The following is a 20,354-nucleotide window of genomic DNA, read 5'->3' as shown; positions in this document are numbered from 1 at the left end:
AAAAAAATTTACCTTAAATCTCTGCTAATAAAAAGCATCTCCCAGTTATCATCCATCATGGCTGCCACAATACTCTGTGGCCCATTTGTTCATAAAAAATGAGGAACCAGATCCTTTCATTGTATAAACTACTCCCCATTTGTAAGCTAGGCACTTGAGAAAGCAGCATTAATTCTTTGGCACCCAGGCTACAATTTAGTCTGCACAGGGAAGGACTGTGTGGGATGAGGTTTCTTTGTAATTATGATCCCCACCCCCCACCCCAATATGCTGTGGCATTGTGCATAGCAGGAAAGCAGCTGGATTTAGAATTGAATGATGGATGCTTGAATGTTAGCCCTGCCATTTAACTACTGTAATCTTGGCAAGAGCTTCTCATCTTTCTGGGCCTTTGCTTCCTTTTCAAAAGAGTGGAGGTTGAGCCAGATCTGGGGTTTTTAACCTGGGGTTCATGAACTTGTTTAAAATACATATATAAACACATGTATGTATATATATATATATATTTATATATATACACATATGTACAAATATATACACACATATGTATAATGGTTTCCTTTGTAATCCTATGTATTTTATTAATGCATTTAAACACATTATTCTGAGAAAGGGTATTTAGGATTTACCAGACTATAAAAAAAGATCCAGAACACAAAAAAAGATTAAGAATCCTTGGGCTAGACAATTTCTAATGTCCTTTCCAATTTTAAATTCTATCACCCTACTAGCTATTGTGATTAAATGCTTTTCTCCACACATGGTAGAGTCTGTCACTCTTAGGACATGTTTGAAATATTTATTAAGTATTATTTAAGAGGGTAGTAAAAAAGAATGCTGAAATTAGAATCTTCAGGCCTAGATTCCTGGCCTGTATCTGATACTTAATAAATGCATATTCTTAGGTAAGTCATTTAATAAAAGTCATTTTAGCCTCAGAATCTCTTTTCCTCATTTTTAACTTTTAAAAATTTACTTTACATTTTACTTTTCCTCAATTGCATGTAAAATAATTTTTAATATTCATTTTTGAAACTTTGAGTTCCAAATTATTTTCCTCCCACCCCCTCATTGAGAAAGCAAACAAGTTGATATAGATTAGTCATGTGTATTCATGCAAGTCATATTTCCCTATTAGTCATGTTATGAAAGAAAACATAGACCAGGAAAAAAAAAACTCAAGAAAAATGTGCTTTACTCTGTATTCAGACACCATCAGTTCTTTTTCTGGGGATGGATAGCATTTTTCATCATAAATCCTTCAGCTTTGTCTTGGATCACTGTATTGCTGAGAATAACTAAGTCATTCACAGCTAATCAGACTACAATATTGCTATTGCTTTATACATAGTACATTTCACTTTGCTTCAGCTCATGTAAGTCTTTCCAGGTTTTTCTGAAAGCATCCTACTCATCATTATAACACAATAGTATTACATCACAATCATATACCACAATTTGTTCACATTTTGATGAATAGCCCCTAAATTTCTAATTCTTTGCCACCAGAAAAGAGCTGCTATAAATATTTTTGTACATATAGATCCTTTTCCTTTTTTGTTTGTTCTCTCCTTTTGAATGTAGACCTACTCTTGATATTGCTAGATCAAAGGATATGCATGGTTTTATAGCTCTTTGAGAGTAGTTCAAATTGTTTTACAGAATGGTCAAATCACAACTCCATCAACAATTCATTAATGTCTTATTCCCCTCCAACATTGGTCATCTTCCTTTTCTGTCCCATTTACCAATCTAATAAGTATGAATAGTATCTCAGAATTGTTTTAATTTTCATTTTGCCAGTCAATAGTGAGTTAGAGAATTTTTTTCCGTATGATTATGGATAACTTTGATTACTTCCTCTGAAAACTGTTCATATCTTTTGATCATTTATTAATTGGGAAACAGCTCTGATTTTTATGAATTTGATTCTTTTCTCATTTGAGAAATGAGGTCTTTATCATGGAAATTTACTTTAAATTTTTTTCACAATTATGATATCTAAATGTATTTCCTCCCATTATATTTTCCTATCTGTTTATTCTATTTTCTCTCTCCGTTTAACCCGTCCCTTCTCAGAAGTATTTTGTTTTTGACTACTTCCTCCCCCAATCTGCCCACTCCTATCACTCCCATCTTGTTCTTTTATCTTTTCCCCCTCCTACTCTCCTGTGGGAGGGATATGATACCATTTAGACTTAGAATCTTTAGGTGCAAAATGAGAATGATATGATTTAATTATCTGCTGTTTAATTTTGTTGTGAAAAAAGCAAGCTGTCGATATTAAATTGCTACAGATTTACAGAGTTGAAATAATAGGATTCTAGAAAACTGTTCTTCTGAGGACCTTCTAGTGTCTTAATTCCTAACTTGAGTTATAACTTGGGGAAATAGGAGAACCTGGTCATCTGAACAGGGGAGGACATGATGATTTGGGGGACTCAGTGTCAGTCCTTATTACTCTAGCAAATGATTAAAAATTTGAGGGCATCCTTTATGAAACAGAGAGAACAGTCAAAAATTTTACTTGGGGGAAGGGTTCAAGAGCTGATGGAATATAGAAACAGATTAGACTTTCTTCCTCCAAGGAGTTTATTTGGTTAAATGATAGGACCCCAAAACAATGTTTAATGAATGACTCAATATCAACTTGGAGGTCTCTAGTGGCATGCCTCCTGAATCTATCCTTGGCCCTGTTCTTTTCACATTTAAAAAAAAATTACTTTAATGAATGATTAAACTTGCTGATCATATTTACTGATAACATGAAGTTGGGTGACAATCAGAATGCAATAAAAATCTCCATAAATAGACCGAAATAATGGGTTGAGACTAATAATGAAATTTTAGTAGAAATTAAGACCTACAATTGGATTAATAAATAAATTTCTTAAGAAGAAATAGATAAGAGGTCACTAGACATGACTTTTGTAAGTGACCACAAACTCAATATGAATCAGCATTGTGACATGATAGCCCAAGAAGATGGAATTTAGAGTACTTTAAGGAAGTATCCTATTTAAGGTCTAGAATGTTAGTGGTGATAATACTGTTATATTTAACTCAATAGTGTTATGTTTGTTTTGGGGAGCCACCACATGAAGACTCATGAAATGGCTGGCCTAGCTGGCAAAATTGTGTTTTACCTAGAAAAGAGAAGAATTATAGGGGATATGATAGATGTCTTTAATTAACTGAAAGCCTGTTAAGGGAAAGAAAGATTAAATTTGTTCTGCTTAGTGACGGAGGGCAGAACTAATATATTGTGTGACATTTTAGAAGTCAATTTTGATCTTCTATCAGAATAAAATTTCCAAATAATAATAATAATAATAATAAGCTATGGAAGCAGCAAGGTAGCATAATGATTAGGGTATTGAGCTTTAAAAGAGAAAGTCCTGAGTTTTTAGCTGGGTAACATTGGACAAATCACTAAACCTCCTTTTGCTTCAGTTTCCTTATCTCTAAAAAGGTGAAAATAATAGCACCTATATCCCAGGATCACTGTAATGATAAAGTGAAATATTATTTGTAAAGTACTTTCAAGACTTTAAAATGCTATTATTATTAAATGGAATGAGGCTACCTAAAGAGAGAACAAGTTGTTTTTCTCTAAAGATTTTCAGGTAAAGAGGGCTGGAACAACCTTTGTTGGGGAAGTTGTAAATTCTTAGGATTGAATCTTTTTTTAATTTATTTTCAACTCACAGAACAAAACAAACATTTCTATAATACAGTACAAAAAAAAAAAAGATGATTGCTTGTGAAACTGCCAATCTACCACATATAACTTGCTATTCCCTCCAAATGCGGGTGATCTCGGGGATGGGTTAGTGGGGGTAGAAGATAGGGAAACTAGGATAGGGCAAAAAGCAGAAGTTGAGAAAGTAAATAGTAACAATAAAATGGAAGGAAATTGGGATTGAATTTTGATGATGTAGGGATTGGATTAGTGGGTCTCTTCTAATTTGGATGCTATGCAATGCTCAGAATGGTAGAAAATTTGGCCTGAGTTTTTGTTAGGTAAAGCTCAATGATCTTACTTTTTCTCTTATTTTATAAGCAAATTATCAATAGGGTGATGGTATTTTAGACAATAGAAATAGCTCCCATTTTTCTAATATATGGAAGTTTATGAGGCACTTTTCTCATGATAATCCTATGAAGTAAGATATCGGAGTTAAAGCTGGAAAATACCCTGGAGAAGAATTAGTCCAATCCTCTTATTTTTATAGATGAGTCACTGAAACCCAAAGATATTAAATGACTTCTTTTAGGTGAGTCTCCACACATATTAGAAGTAGAGATTTGAACCTCAGTCCTCCCACTTCAAATGCAGAATGCTTTTCTTTGTATTATACAGGAAGTAGAAGTATCATTCTTCCTTTTCTATAGATGAAATATTGCGAGATGATGTGACTTGCCTAGAGTCTTTCAGCTAGTAAATATCAAAGCTAAGATTTTAACTCAGAGCATAGAATGCCAGAACTGAAAAGGTGTTTAGTTTAGTGGCAAGCTTGCCACTTCCATGTTACAGATGGGTAAACTGAGGTCCAGAGAAGGAAATAATTTGACCAGGGTCATACAGCTAATTAATGACATACACGAATAAAACTCAAAATACTGTGGAGGTTTATGTGTTGATCTGGGCAATTTCTTGTAAACAAATTTATATGCCCTTCAAAATGCACTTTATATTTCCTACTTGTTCTAAAATCTATGATGGTGGGAAAATTATTGTTAGGGATGTGGTTTTGTGAGCTTCAGATTAATCCCTCTAACTCATAATTTCCCTTTGCTTTGCTTTGTCCCCTTATCCTCTGCAGGTAAATCTGGTACTTGGTGAAGGAAGGTCTCTGGGCCTCATGATAAGAGGAGGAGCTGAATATGCTTTGGGGATTTATATCACTGGTGTAGATCCAGGGTCGGAAGCAGAAAGTGGTGGTCTCAAGGTAAGAACTATCCTAAAAATCCCATGAGCTTCACTTTCAGGGGGAAGAGTAGGGACAGAAGGGCTATCTTTGCAATATTTACCTTGGCATGATAGTAATCAGGTTATTGTTTTCAGTCATGTCTGATTGTGTGACTCCATTTGGGGTTTTCTTGGCAAATGTAATTTGCCATTTCCTTTCTCCAGCTCATTTTACATATAAGAAATTGAGGCAAACAGTGACTTGCCCAGGATCACACAGTTAGTGTCTGAGGCTGGATTTGAATTTCCTGATTGCAGGCCCAAGAGCTCTATCTTCTATACCATCTAGCTAGCTTTTTGCTCCCTAGAAAAAGCTTTAAAAAATTCCTGTACATTGAGTGACCAACACATATCCCATTCACAACTTCTGATTTTTGTGACCTTAGGAATTCTTATTGGTATGCCTGTAAAGCAGACAGGAAAAAATCCTTGAGCTAGAGCCCTGTTTGATGATTATAAGGCAAAAACTTCTTGGGATTCCAGGCTCCTGGAAATCAGGGACTGAGTCTCTGTCATTGTTATAAACTAATATGGTGTTAGAGGGGAGTTGGACAAGCTTCTGTGTACAGTAGATACTAAATAAATACTGATTGATTCAATGATGTGGAGGCTTGAACCTGTATGTCCTTCAGATTCTGATTTCTGCCACTGTAGCTAACTACCAAGTTTTGAGACATGAACTCTGAGAAGTAAGGCAGCTTATCTCTGCCACTGCATTTTAGAGGAGTTGCTTAATCTCTATGGAATTCATTTGAGAACAATATAGATCAGACCTTGGTGATGGATGGTTTATTACTTAGCTTGGCAGATAATGCCCCAAATCTGAAGACTGGAAAATTTTCATCAACTGATTTCATTTCCACTGTGTCCTACCGAAGGGTATATTGGGGGAAAACATTTTGCATGAGAATCAGGAGACCTAATTCTCAACTGTGTGAGTTTGGGCAAGACAATTAACCTTGGTGAGTCCCAAGTTTTTTGTGGAATAGACTAGTAAGGATACCTGGGACCTGCTGTACAGATAGCAGTGTGACTGTCAGCAACTTCTTTACCTGCTTTGGGCCTCAGTTTCCTTATCTGTAAAATGGTGGTAATATTTCTTATATTGCCTAACTCACTATGCTCTTGTGAGTGCTTTTATAAACCTTAAAGCATTATAGATACTTGAACTCCTCTGATTACTGATTTGAACCAATTAAATGGACATAGATGGTCCCTAAGGAATCCTGTGTCTATGGTAATGCTTATACCTATTTTGTCTTGTTTCTTCTAAATGGAGTAAGAAAACATAAACATTTTCTTTAGGAGACACACTCTACATACTTAAACTAAAACCTATCTTGGAATTTGGAAATATCATTCCTTCTCTCCCGCTTTCTCCCTTTTCTTGTCTTCTCCCCCTCCTCCTAATGCTTCTTTTCCCCCTCACTTTTACCCAGCATGGTAATGAAAAAAAGTTCTAGATTTACAATCAAAGGCACTGGCATTCAAACAAAATTCTTATTATTAACTCTGTCACTTGGTCTATGTCACCTCCTTGGGCCTCAATTTTCTCATCTGTAAAATAAAGGATTTGTACTTGATGAAATTTAAGGTTCCTTACAACCTTAAACTTATTGTCTCTCTTTTCATTTCTTTCTTCCTTACAAATAACATGGAAGGATAGGCATTAAAGGGAGGATGTTTATTTGGCCACTTTTCAAGAAATTCTATAGAGGCATTGATGACTTTGAGCTTGTGATTACATTGTGGGCAATAAAATGCTTTATTTGCACATAAAGTGCCTTTCACAAAGCTCTTGCCATCTACAATATCAAATGCAGTAAAGTATTTTATATTCTTCACTACTGTTACTGCTTTCTTTTGAAAGCTCTTCAGATGTGTGAACATCTCCATACTCTGTGCTTTATCAGAAGTCCATTTGACTAATGCACTTTTCAGTGTGGATAATTGCACAGGGATTACATAGGAAAAAGGACATTGATCATGGAAGTGGCAAACCAATCACACACATTATTTTTAAGTAGTTTTCATTTTTGGCTAATGAAACAGCCTGAAGGGTAAAAACCCCAACTCTTCTCACAGAACTCTGAGCTTACACCCTGCCCAGCTTGAAGCGAACCTAGCTTGAGTCCAGCACCAAGGAGAATTCCACCTCCCTTCCCACCCACCTATTCAAAGTCTCACCAGCTCTTGTTCAAGTTGCTAGGTCAGCTGCTTTCTTTCTTCCAGCAACTACTCCTAGGCATATCAAGGCACAGTGGAAACAGCATTAAGGCTTTATGAGAAAATCTGTTCTGAACCATCACTGTAGGAAACTCCATTGCAAACAGGGAGGAGTAGGTAGCTAAGGCAAGGAGAGACTGTAGCTCACTGGGACGATATAGACTGTGCTTGAATCAAAATGAGACCCCAGAAGGGGGCTTTCAGAGGAGCTGCCACACCTTTCTACTTAGAAAGGGGAAAGACAGGTTTTCTTGACAGGAACAATTGCAACAAACCACATAAGAAAGATGTTGCAGGAAACCTTGAAAAAGAAAGTCATGCTATCCCAGGGATTCCTGGATTCTTCTTTGGCAGGAAATACTTTTCAGACCCAAACATAACCATCTCAGGTCTTTGTAACATAGTCAGCTGCCTGTCTGTAGGGAATCTCCTTATAGATCTACCCTCTTTTTCTTATTCTTTTCAAATGTCATCCTGTCTAGGATCCAAGATAAATCACCTTGAAACCCTTTCTTTTCTTTTAAATGCTATCCATGCATTCATCTCATTCAACCTGTACAGGACCCTGATAAATATTCATCCAGTTTCTTCCTTAGACCTTCAGGGTTGGGAAACTTGCCCTCTAGGCAGCCCATTCCCTTTGGATATTTCTAATTGCTAGGAATTTTTTCTCACACAGAACTGAAATCTTCCTCTCTGTTAATTTCCATCCAATGTTCCAGCCACAGAGAGTGATCTGCTCCTGGTGGAACAAACCTATTCCTCCATTAGTCTGACTGCCCTTCAACTGGTGAAGAAAAACATCAAGTACATCCCCTTTGTTTTCTCTTTTCTCACTAAACAGGATGCTGCATTGAAACAGTTAAATGGCATAGCTAGCATGTCAGCTATAGAATCTGGAAAATCGAAGTTCAAATCCAGCCTCAGACATTTACTTATCTGTGTGTGATCTTTCTTAGACTTAGTTTTCTCACCTGTAAAATGGAAATGATACTTACATCTTCCTCAGAGGATTGATGAGGAGATTAATGAGATTAACATGTCTAGTTTATATATTCTCATTGATCATCTATCATAGAGCAAGGCTTTTTAAACTTTTTCCATTCATGACCTCTTTTTGTCTATGAAATTTTTGCATGACTCTGGGTACATAGATAAAATAGGTAGACAAATCAAACAGCTATTGATAATAAATCATAATTTCACAACCCCCACTTTCAGTTATGAGATCTCATATGGGTCAAGAAGCTGGATCATTCATGGGTCATTCAGAATATCAGGATCAAGCAAATCATGTTTAAATCTCTATAGGTATAGATATAGCTAGATATGCATGTCCAGATGTGTGTGTGTGTATATATATATATGTCTATGGATAGGTATGTATTTTATGTATGTATACATGTTCACATATACATATGTTTTATATGTGTATATATGTACCTATATACATACATATTCTAGTTACCCCAGTTGGAAGCCATTCCCAACAGTTCAAGAAGATAAAAGCCACCTGAATGAAATAGTAAAAAGGTTCCTTGGGATCTCAGGAGCTCCCAGACAAACTCCTAAAACTGCTTTTATGCACTTCTTGCCCAGTGGACCCACAGTTGGGTCTTAGATCAATCTACCTCAGGTCTAAGTCCAAACTGGCCCAATTGTGTACTTCAGCTTTCTCACTCAAAATATACTCAGCTGTTTTTTTTTGTTTGTTTTTTGTTTTGTTTTGGTTTGGTTTTTTATGGGAGTGTTGATATAAGCTTACTTCCACACAGTTGCTCTAGGATCCTGCACATAAAAACTTCACAACTCCCTCATTGAGGATTTTTTTTATTTAAACTCAGCTCTTATGTCAACTGGGGGAATTAAAAGTGTATCTCTCCTGAATCGATGTAGGACTGGGGCTGGGACAAAAGGAAATTTGAGGGTTATTTTATTAGAAAAACCAATTCAAGAGGAATTGTATGACCTCTTCTAGTTCATTTCCAACAAATCTTGCTAAAAGACAGTAACAATTTATATTCCTGACCAGGATGTCAGCCTAGCCATTTAAACCTATTCACTCTGAAATACCCACATTCTTCTGAGATAAACCAACAAGCAGTTACAGTGGTCTTTGAGGCTGCCTTCCAGCATACCAGTGGCTTTTCGGTGACAGGAGACGACAGATCTCTGAAATCAGTCTAATTTATTCTTGCCTTTTGCTAGTCTGTCTGTGTTCTCTCAGAAACACCAGCATCTCTGAGATTTAAGTGAGTGGAGAGGGAAAAAATAATTCAGAAACCTGTACCTAACTGGCGAAGGTTGGAAGTCATTCATTTCCACAATCAGTGATTTAGTGTCCTTCCCAGGTGAAGCGGCTTAGCTCAGTGGAAAGAAGGGTGGTCTCCAGAGTCCTGGGTTTGAATTTCAACTCTGATTTATTTGCTGTAAAATCTTGAGTAATTTCCTTTCCTAATCCTTGATTTCTCTTGTTTTTAAAATGCAGATGAGAATAATACTTGTATTACCTGCTTTACAGGGTTGTTTTGAGGAAAGGATTTTCTAAAACTTCTGTGACAATAAGTATTATTGCCAACATCCTTAGAAAATATCTTCTTGGTTCAAATAAGATAGTTTTTGTTTTTAACATTTCCCTGAATTCATTGCCATTTCAAAATATGATATTGGTTTAGAGAGAAGGAAAACACAGTGGTGTAACAGTTGACTGGAAGACGGGTGGCATGGGTCTAATTCAGTTTGTGGATTTTAGCAGATTAATTTATATGGGCTGCAGTTTCTTTAGTCCTGCTCTTGACCTCAGAAATTACTTTGTATGATTATTATATATGTAGCTTGTATTTACTTGCAAGTGCATATGTTGTTTCACCTGATAGAATATAAGCTCCTTGAGGACAAAATGTATTTAGTTTTTGTATTTGTATCCTTAGGATCTAGCATTTTGCCTGTCATAGAGTAAGCCCTTATAGAAAAGATTGTTTAGTAATGATTAATTGGTTGATTGATCTGGGAAAAGAGGGTTTGGATTAGATGATCTCTGAAGGTCCTTCCAGCATTCTGTGATCCAATGAGTCTAGGCAGAACAAAACTAGAAATTGATAAGTCATTATCTTTTTCATCATGCGTACACACACACACACACACACACACACACACACACTCACACACACACACACACACACACACACACACACTCACACACACACACACACACACACACACACACACACACACACACACACACACACATACACACCTGAAAGAAATGTGAAGAAATGAGTCCCTGAAATATCTAGTTATTTTCCTTTCCCCTCCCCTTCGCTGAGCAGCAGTTGGAGAGCCCTCCATGCCAGTGCTGATGCCACAAGGTGACACTCCCATCAATCTCTGGCCTTATTGATTTTAGTGCTGCCAAGGCTCTGCTGTTTTTTTTTTGAGCACTGCTTGTGTGCTCACTGGATGACTATCTGTTTAACCTACTGCTCCACTCACTCCTTGGAACTCACCTATTTGTGTTCATAACATGTTATGAATTGAAAACATATGAAGAGGGAGGGCTGGAGGAGGTAGACTCTTGGTTGATGTAACTATTCTTTGTTGATTTCCAAAACATACAGGTGATTGGATGGTTTGAATTCCTGGCATTATGACCATTACTAAATTTTGAGGGTGAAATAATTATTTATTGATAAGCTTGTAAAAGGATGATACATTCTTCCTTCCCCACTACCATTTTTGGTGTGCAGGGTGTGGTACATATGACAACTTGGTCTATCTTGTGTGTTGCTAGAAAACGGAATTCATTTCTTATTTGTGGCTTTTTCCTTATAATAGTAGTCTTGGGACATCTGACCCTTTTAGAGAAGGACATTTCTCTGAAATGAGGCACTTCATTGGCTCTATCCACTGAACTTTAGAAAGCTCCCTTGCTTGATGGAGACATGAATCATAGGCTTGTAGATTCAGAATAAAGAGACACTGGAAGCCATCAGGTCTAACCTCCTTTGTACAGATGAGAAAACTGAAGTCTACAAGTAGTAAAACCAAGAGCTCCTGAATACTCCTCTCTAAGCATTATGGCTTTATGTAGTGGAAAGAATCATAAATGTAGAGTTTGCAGATCCAAGTTCAAAATTTAGCTCTGTTGTTTAACATCTATGTTATCTTCAGCAAGTCATTTTACTTCTCTGAGACTCAGTTTCCCCATTTGCAAGATGAAAAGATTGAACCATAGATGATCCAATTTTAGAGATAAGATCTTAGCTCTAAATATATGATTCTAAGAGGGAACACATGAGTTTTATTGAAGAATTGCTCAAGAAAAACCTCTTTTTCCCAGAGAGTGAAATATATATGAATATGTTTTTATATGTTTTGCTGTATTTACTTCCATTCACCAATTTCTCTGTGGCCTTGCTTTTATATAGTAATTTTTATTTTTATCTATCTTTCATATCTTTTTCTCACATGGCCCTTTACAATATCTATATGAGGTAGCAGAGCAGATATTCCTATATTCTTTGCACATGGTGAGGAAATTTATGCCAAGGGGAAGATTATGACTAGCTAAAATTCCCACTGCTAGTACTACTAGAAGATCTGACTTTTAGCCTAGTAAGCCTAATAAGAAGAGAATCCTTAAAGAAATTGGGAATGACCAGTGTTTGCTGTTAATAGAAAACACAAATAGGGTCCCTCAATTCTTAACACAAATGAACTATATATAAAGTTCTTAGCATCGCTATGCTTAGCACATAGTAGGCATTTATTAAATCCTTCCTTCCTTCCCTCCCTTTTTTCCTTTTTTTATTCCTTCTTTTCTCCTTTTAGTCCTTGAATGTCCTTAGATGAAAGTGACTTACTTTCCTAGATCTTTCTGAAAAAGGAAACAGGTTGCCTTTGGTTTCCTACCTATTGGTGCCTTAGACTTCAGCCCAAATTCTACCTTGTCTTGTTTAATCTGTAGTAGATAGCTTGAGATGATCAATTATTCACTTGTTTACCAGAATGGCTCATCCCCAAAAATATTCTTTTCTCCTTCCAGTGACTCAAAAGACACATTGTAGATTAGAGTACATTTATTCAAGAGAATAGGAAACATAAGAAGCAATCTTAAATTCCTGAGTGACTGACAATCTGCCATTTCAAAAGGTGTCTGAAATCCCAACTCTCCAGAAATTGATACATATTTTGACCTTTACTTTTGCCAAGCAAACAGACATATCTAAAAGCTGAAGAATTATCAATTAAAGTCCCAAATAAGGAAAATAAAAAAGACTGTCTGTGGAATGGATGGCAATCTCTACTCTGCTTTAGATATTAAAGTTGTTTCCTACCTTCTTGCCAGGTGAAAACTTGGATGTCATGATCATAAAGGGAGGTTTTTTATATTCTCTTGGATTTCCCTGAAGAGGTCCAGGGATCCCTAAGAAAAAGGAGAAACAATCTTGTAACATTCTCTTTTTCAATTCCTGCCTGCCAACTTATCTATGGCTTTCTAATCTGTCTAGAAGACTTGTACAGGTCATTGCTGGTCCTCCCTTGAATTTCTATTTCTCTTTGGTACCTAGGGATGACAGGAAAGTGAAGGAGAAAACACCTATGGCTTATGGCAAGTTAATATTACATTTAGTTGGATTAGTGTTGCCCTGAACTCCATCAAGGTTAGTTTTTTCAGTCAAATGGGGAACCAAACTGTGGTCAATGAGTCTGTGGCACTAGAGTCTGTGGCAATTAAGAGATTCCTTATCCTAAATCTCTGCCCTAATGAGTTCTAGGCTCTTTAGAGGGCAGAGCCACTTCCTTCTAACAAAAGAAATGAAAAATAAAAATTAAAAAATCATCCCATTTATCTCTTCCATTTGTATAATTCTTGGAGAATTTTAAGAGATGGAAGGAGTGTTTTTAGGATGACCCTGAAGTCACTTCCCTTTTCTGAACCTTAGTTTCCTTACCTGTAAAATGGAAGACTAGATACACTAGATAATCTCTGAGATCCTGTCCAGTTTCAATATTCTAGGTCCCTTCTGGCTTAAACACCTATTTATAAAATAGTTAACCAGCTGAACTACTAAGGAGCCTTCCAGCTCCCACTCTTTATAAACCTATAAATTTTAGTGTAGCCTCTTTCCCAGTGCAGAAATCTCTTCTCCAGCTGTAGAGGATTGGCACTATGGGAGAGGATTATAATATAATATTTTCATCAATTAAATAGGACTTATTCAGTGCTCCGCTGAGTTTCAGATGTTCTAATAGATGCCATAACCATGAGTTGTGAACAGGTGGTTAAGTGCATGAAAATATGTTCACAAAAAAATCAAGACTCTGGATAGCTAATAAAAAGCATTGTTCACATTTGATGTTATTGAAGACCTTGGAATATAAACTTGGCATGTGCAAGATGAGTATTTCTTGCATCTCTAACAGGGATAGAAAGCATAGTTTCCTCTCTGTTTTGCCATAATTTCTAGCTTGTTTTTTGGAATTGCCTCTGAATAGATCTTGGTGATAAATTGTAACAGTTCAAAGTGGCTGGTTCCTCACGCATGATTAAAGGAACACCATCTAGTGCCATAATTACTTCTAGTTACATGGCTACAAAAATAAAAGAGAGAAACTAAAAACTCTCATGAGTCACAGTGATTATAAAGTTGAAAAGGCAACTACAGGTACCTTGTAGAAAGGAAAATAAAAGGGCTTTCATGGTGAAAGGCCCACGCGTTCTAGCCTGTGCATTGAGAAGCTCAAATGGGGGTAGAATAACACCTCTGTTCTAACCTGAAAGGTCCTCAGGGGTGAGAGCACTGTGGATATTTGGGAGGTTGGTCACTTTAACTAGATTCATTTTCTTCTAGTTATTTGATTATTGGTTCAAAACTCAGTCAGGGGTTAGTGACATACCAACACCTTCATTATAGAATGTTCCATACCTAAAATGGGGGAAAAAACTGATAAGAATAGAAGGGGAAAAGATAGAAAAGGTATTATGGGAAGGGGGGAAATTGTCTTCTGATATTATTCAGAGATTCCTGTGCCATCTAGAATATGGGATGTCATAGGAGGTAGGGACTTAGAACTCAGAATCAAAAAAAAAATTACATTTGTAAGGTTCATACCAAGGTGCACCCACACCCCTCTCCCAACATGAACACATTTTATAGGGGGGAAACACCGGTCCAGAGAAAGGAAGCAATCTAGGGAGAATGCAAAACAGTTGCTCATTTAGTAGCCATTTTAAAAAGAGCATAACGAGGGATGGGCAAAGGTTGATTTCTTTATCCAAAGAACACAATAATATGGAAAAGAGATATAGTTCATGGAAAAATTTAGGTAGGTAAACAAATCAGTTTAGATTTCAGAGTGGTTGGTTAACTACTCTGTTGTAGTTTTAAAAATAACTAATGAGATTATCTACCTAAGGACATTTCAGAAGAGGAGCAGGGCCCCTTCAGAGCCCTTAAATAGCCCCTTAAATTAATTTGGAGACTTGTTAGGTTCTTACTAAGTGCTAATGAGATCATGAGATATTAGGTTCTTACTAAGTGCTAAGTTGGTACTTGACAATTCTCTAGTTCCAGCTTTTTCCTGGGAGTTTTACTTGTGAATTTCTGGGGAAGAGCTTGCATGCTTAGGAGGAGCAAGTTCATTGGTTAAAGTAATTTTTCCCAGAAGCCCTTGCATTATCCCACGCCCATTCTCTGGGAGGATAAAAGAGGGAAGTCACTACTCTGGACCAGAATTAACTGCAACTGTCTGGAGACAACGGTTCTCTACAGGAAAAAGAATATGTTGGAGAGATTTGAGTTGACACAGCAGATCTCCTCCCAGAGAGCAATTGGCAGCTTATGGAGACAACAGCACGTTATATTGGCGTCCACAACGTGGGGCAAGGACTTTTGCTTATCCTGACAAGGACTTATTCTGAGCCCTTCAAAGGAGCTAGACCAGACCATCGCAGAGACTTTTTGCTGAAAATATTTTCCCTTGTGAGGGGCACAAAGGAAACAAAAAAGCTTAGGATCATAGAATCTATGAAACTGAAAATTGAGGATTTTTTTGGTGATTTTTATATTGCTTTGAAAAGGGAGCAAGTAAATCCACATCTGCATATATACATACATATACATCTATATACATATAGATGTATAAACACATAATCTATATACACAAATGCACACATACATATAACACACATGCATCTATAGCTGCACATATAATGTATATACACACGTCTGTATATATTCAATGTGTATATATTTTATATGTATACATATAAACTTTACATGTGTGAATATGTATATGCATACATATAGACACATTTTGTGTGCATACATATATATACACATATACATGTATTGTGTATATATATACACATGTATGTGTATGTGTGTTTACATATATACACATAATACTTATAGTATAGAGTGGTATTATGGAAATTAAAAAACAAAGATGAATTTAAAATCCTAGGATACAAGGATAGCTATGATTTGCAACATAGTGACACGATGCCTTAAATAATATAATCTTTCTTAAGTAAGTTATGTGAATAATAAACCAATCCATAAGGCTTTATTAAGCCCCTTCTGTGAATCAGGCCATTTTAGATGCTGAGGATATAAGTGGAAAGACTGAAACAATACCGACCCTTAGGGAGTTTACATTGTAACAGGGAAGACAACAAGCCCATATATACAGAATAAAGATAAAGTGAATAAATGCCAGTATATGCAAAGTAGTTAAAAGTAGGGTAGTTAGAAAGAAAACAACAAAAAATAGTGAATGCAGTCCCTTGAGAGAATTCTTAAACAGATGCTTAATTCAAGCAATAGAGCTTTCAAATAAATTATTCCTTTTCTGGTAGTTAAGTTAAGTAGCTTGGGAGACACATTAGGTTGAGTCTGTCATATTCCAAAGGCTATGGAAATTTTGCTCTTTGTGATTGTCTGTGGTAAAGGTCCCATAAACACTTGTAAAGAACCATCATGTTTTTATTGTTTTGTTTTGTTTTTGATCCTGCTAGACTTGAAAGGTTTGAATCAGCTAACTCTTTTCATCTATCACTGGCCTGAGTAGCACACTAGAAAGACTGAAGGTCTGGGGATTACTTGTGACTTTGCCTCTAAGTTGCTAAGTGACTTTGAGCAAATCATTCTACATTTCTGGGATGCAGAAATGATCTGGTTGAAACTCCTCATTTTTATATATGAGAAAAGTAAGGGTCCATTCACCTTCAAGATTTTATATTATTATTTCTTGTGTTTTCTGTTTATAAATGTTTCAATTTTTTTTTGCTTTCCCTTTCTTCATTCCCTCTCACCCGTTGAGAAAGCAAGTAATATGATGCCCATTACACATGTGAAGTCATGCAAAACATATTCATATAAGCCATAACCTGATATATTATAATAAGAAAATATGCAAAAATTCTTTGTAAGTGTAACTGGCTTATTTAAATGAAACTCATTATTACATACAGTTATTAGAAAGTCTGGCCCTGACACTTAGCATGTATTTAGAGCTTTAAGGTTTGCAAGGTTTGGGTTACAAATATTATGTCATTTGATCCTCACAACTCTGAGACATGGGTGTTATTATCATCTAAATTTTACAGTTGAGGAAACTTAGGCAAACAAGAGATTTAAGCAATCTGTCCAAGGTCACCAGATAATAATTGTCTGTGATTGGATCTGAACTCAGGTCTTTCTGACTCCAAGTTCTAGTGCTGTCACCTGGTGGCCTCTAGACCGGGATTCTTAAGTTAGGAAGAACTAGATTCAGATTCTACCTCTAGCATTTATTATTAACTGTTCCCATGGAAAAGTCAGTTAATTTCTCTATGCTTTATAAATTTCAATACCCCTAAAACGAAATGTAAAGTCGGGTAGTCAGTCAAATCAGTAAATTTTTACTAAGTGCTAACTATGTGCCAGACACATGTTAAGTGTTAAGAACTTAGGATATAAAGAAAGGGGAAAAGAAGGTTACTTAAAAAGCTCCCCTTCTGATGGGAGAGATATCATACAAATAACTATGTATGTATTGGTGAAACCTCTGAAATATTGTCTCATGCTGAGAACAAGAAAAAAGTGAGGTTAAATTCAAAGGTAATCACAGATAGATTTTTGCTTTTATTCAGTAGGTTCAGTCTCCCATCAAAAAATTAATCAGATTTGGTAAATAGCAGAAAAAAATGGATTTATTTGCATTTTAATTCTTCTTGATTACTTTTATGAGAGGTACAGGTATGGGGATAGAGGGAGAGAGATAGAAAAAAGAGGCTCTTCATAATCCACAATGAAAAAAAATCACCCCCTGGATACCCGAGAAGTGAGACATGGATTAGCTGTCATGGTACCCTGGAGGCCTAGCTTAATTCCCACACTCTTTGGCCTTCCTTTCACAATGCCAATATTACTACTTAGAAATGACTTTGTTATTTGGTGAATCTGGATCATTGGCTTCCTGTAAGATGAACAAATTGAAAATTAGAGATCTTTTTTTGTCATACCCTGACTGTCTCCAGCATCCTGTGTGTCCTCAAATACTTATCAAATGATACAAAGTGCTCTACAGTCTTGTCCTGACACACCCGAAAACTACTGTGTACTTTAGAAGTTTCTTTTGTCAATGGTTGGATTTGGAAAAATATCCCAGCAGAAGGGTTTTCTTTGGAATCCACAATATCTTGTAATCAGTTTGTGTCATATGTTCTATCTCTACTTATATCATCTGTTGATTCCCCCCCCCCCCGATTTATCTATCACAGAATTTTTATGATTAGCTCATCAAGGTTCTGCCCTTGGCTGATAAGGCTCCGTAGGTCACTGGTTTGCTCCAACCCTCTTTCAAGCCTCTGTTAGCAGGACCCCGTTAGCAGCTTTCAGAACTGTGACAGAAAACTTACGTTGTCTCATTAAAACTGCATTGCTATCTGGTATCCCCCAAAAAAGCCATTAAAATTTTATACCTGACATGGAAAACTATTAAAGATTCATAATTGCAATAAAACTCTCTAATAGAATTTGAATTTTCATCCTGATAATGCAGCAGCAAACTGTGTCCTGTTCTATGAAGCAAAATCCATTTCAATAAGGATGGATTGAAAGAAGCCCAGAGATAATGTTTATGGAGTACTCCCTTCACAGCCGCTTGTCTCTCTCCTACATGCTCTTATCCTGAGAGGATGAAGTTCCCTTCTCCAGACCTGGCTCATAGGATCAAGTTGTTGGCTTCTCTCTTCCCTCCCCGGCAAACACCCCCTTCCCTCTCACTCCCAGGAACTAGCATCTCAGCAACTCATCTTCTGAGTTGTGAAGGCAAGACTTAGGGCATGATACTGCCTCCTTTTTTTGAGACCTCAGACATCTTGAAATGAAGATTTTTTTAATCCTTCCTCACCCAAGCCCCCTTTTTCTTCTTTCCTGACTGATATTCAAGGAATACATAATATAATGTGGCTATGGTAAAGTGGCTAGACTGTGTTTTTTTTTCCAGACCTCCATCTGAGTACAAAAGGAACTTAAATGGGTCACCTGGACTTTTCCATTTGTCATTGTCATAACTATGATACAGTGGTTGGATGAGAGAAAAGAACATGAGCAAATGGGGAGTTCAAGAGAGAATGAATGAATGAAGCAATTAAAATCATTTCTTCAGCACCATGTGTCAGGAATATCTTTTTTAAAAGTCTTTGTTGAGCAGAATCTGTGTTTTCAGTTTAAAGTGTATCCTAAAATGAGAATTTTGGGAAGAGAATTGCCATTGTGGAGAAAGTTATTTGGAACTGGGAGCAAGTTACAAATACTATAGAAAGGCACCCTTGCTGATTATGAGTTTGGAGACAATCTTATGTTTATCATTTCCTCAGAAAGAGGGTAAGAGGTGGGAGTCAGGGTGGAAATACACAGCCTCTTTATTACAACTCAGACAAAATTATTCTGAAAATCCCTTTTAAGAGGCAGAGAGAAACAAACAAACAGACAGAGAGACAGAGAGAGAGACAGATATATATATATATATATATATATATATATATATATATATATATATATATACAGAGAGAGAGACAGAGAGAGACAGAGACAGAGAAAGAGAGACAGAGACAGAGAGAAAGGAAGAGAGAATTAAATGACAGGGAAAAAAACACTTAGTTAACTTAATAGAAGTAAATAAGCTATTGCCTTCATTTGATGGCCTTTGTCCATTGGACCCTTTATTAGAGGTCACTACCAAGTGCTGCTCAAGTATCTCAGGAATATGGTATCGTTGGCATTTGAAGCCCTTACAAGCTGGCTCTAATCTCTGTTTCTAACCTAATTTCATGACTCCTTATATGTCCTACATTTTAGTCTAGTTGTGATTCCCTTATACACAGCACTTCTTCAATGATTTTGCCTCCATATAAGAAAATTGATTTTGCACAAACTATCACTCAGCCTCAAATGCTCTTCTTCTTCACCCATACATTTTAGGATATCCTGTTCCCATCAAGACAGCTCAGGTGCCATTTCCAGCCATTTCTCTTGAGCTTTCTAGTTTGTTAGTATTCTACCCCAATTCCTGAAATTCCTTTGTCTTAAGTATTTTAGCTTATTTATTTGTACACATGTTGTTTTCCCTGGTATATTTTTTAAAAAATTGTTTTTGTTTACTCAGTGCCTAGCTCAGTGTCTGAGCAAATAACAGATAGCTAATAAATGCTTGTTCAGTTGAATTGACCTGGATATTTTGCTTAGTTTAGAATTCAGATTTAAATTCAGACTTTAATTTGGAGCTGCCCAGAATACAAAGTATGTAGGATCTTTGTGAGTAGGAGGGAATTCATTTAAAAATTCAACAAACATTTATTAAATATATACTGTGTGGTAACAGTAACATCAGCCATGCAATGATCCATGACAAGTTCAAAAGACTCATGATTGAAATGCTATCCACAGCCAGAGAAAGAATTGATGGAGTCTGAATGCAGACCGAAGCATACTATTTTCACTTTTTGGAGATCTTTTTTCCTTTTGTTCTGTTTCTTCTTTCACAATATGATTAAGTTAGAAATATATTTTACATGATTTCACCTGTATAACCCATTCAGATTGCTTGAAACTCAAAATCTTTTTTAAAAAATAAATGTTTAAAATTGTTTTTATATGTAATTGGA

At 36.3% G+C, this 20,354-nt stretch overlaps 1 protein-coding gene across 1 annotated transcript in view; it reads left to right on the top strand.

The window, feature by feature from the left end:
• WHRN (whirlin) overlaps positions 1-20,354 on the top strand; it is a 120,523-nt gene that overhangs the window by 45,290 nt on the left and 54,879 nt on the right. The window contains 1 exon segment of the mRNA XM_074292889.1: positions 4,827-4,952. Within this exon segment, the coding sequence (XP_074148990.1) occupies positions 4,827-4,952 (126 nt within the window).

The sequence above is a fragment of the Sminthopsis crassicaudata genome, chromosome 2 (genome assembly GCF_048593235.1).
Source record: "Sminthopsis crassicaudata isolate SCR6 chromosome 2, ASM4859323v1, whole genome shotgun sequence".
NCBI lineage: Eukaryota > Metazoa > Chordata > Mammalia > Dasyuromorphia > Dasyuridae > Sminthopsis > Sminthopsis crassicaudata.
This window is presented reverse-complemented; position numbering and strand designations above follow the sequence as displayed.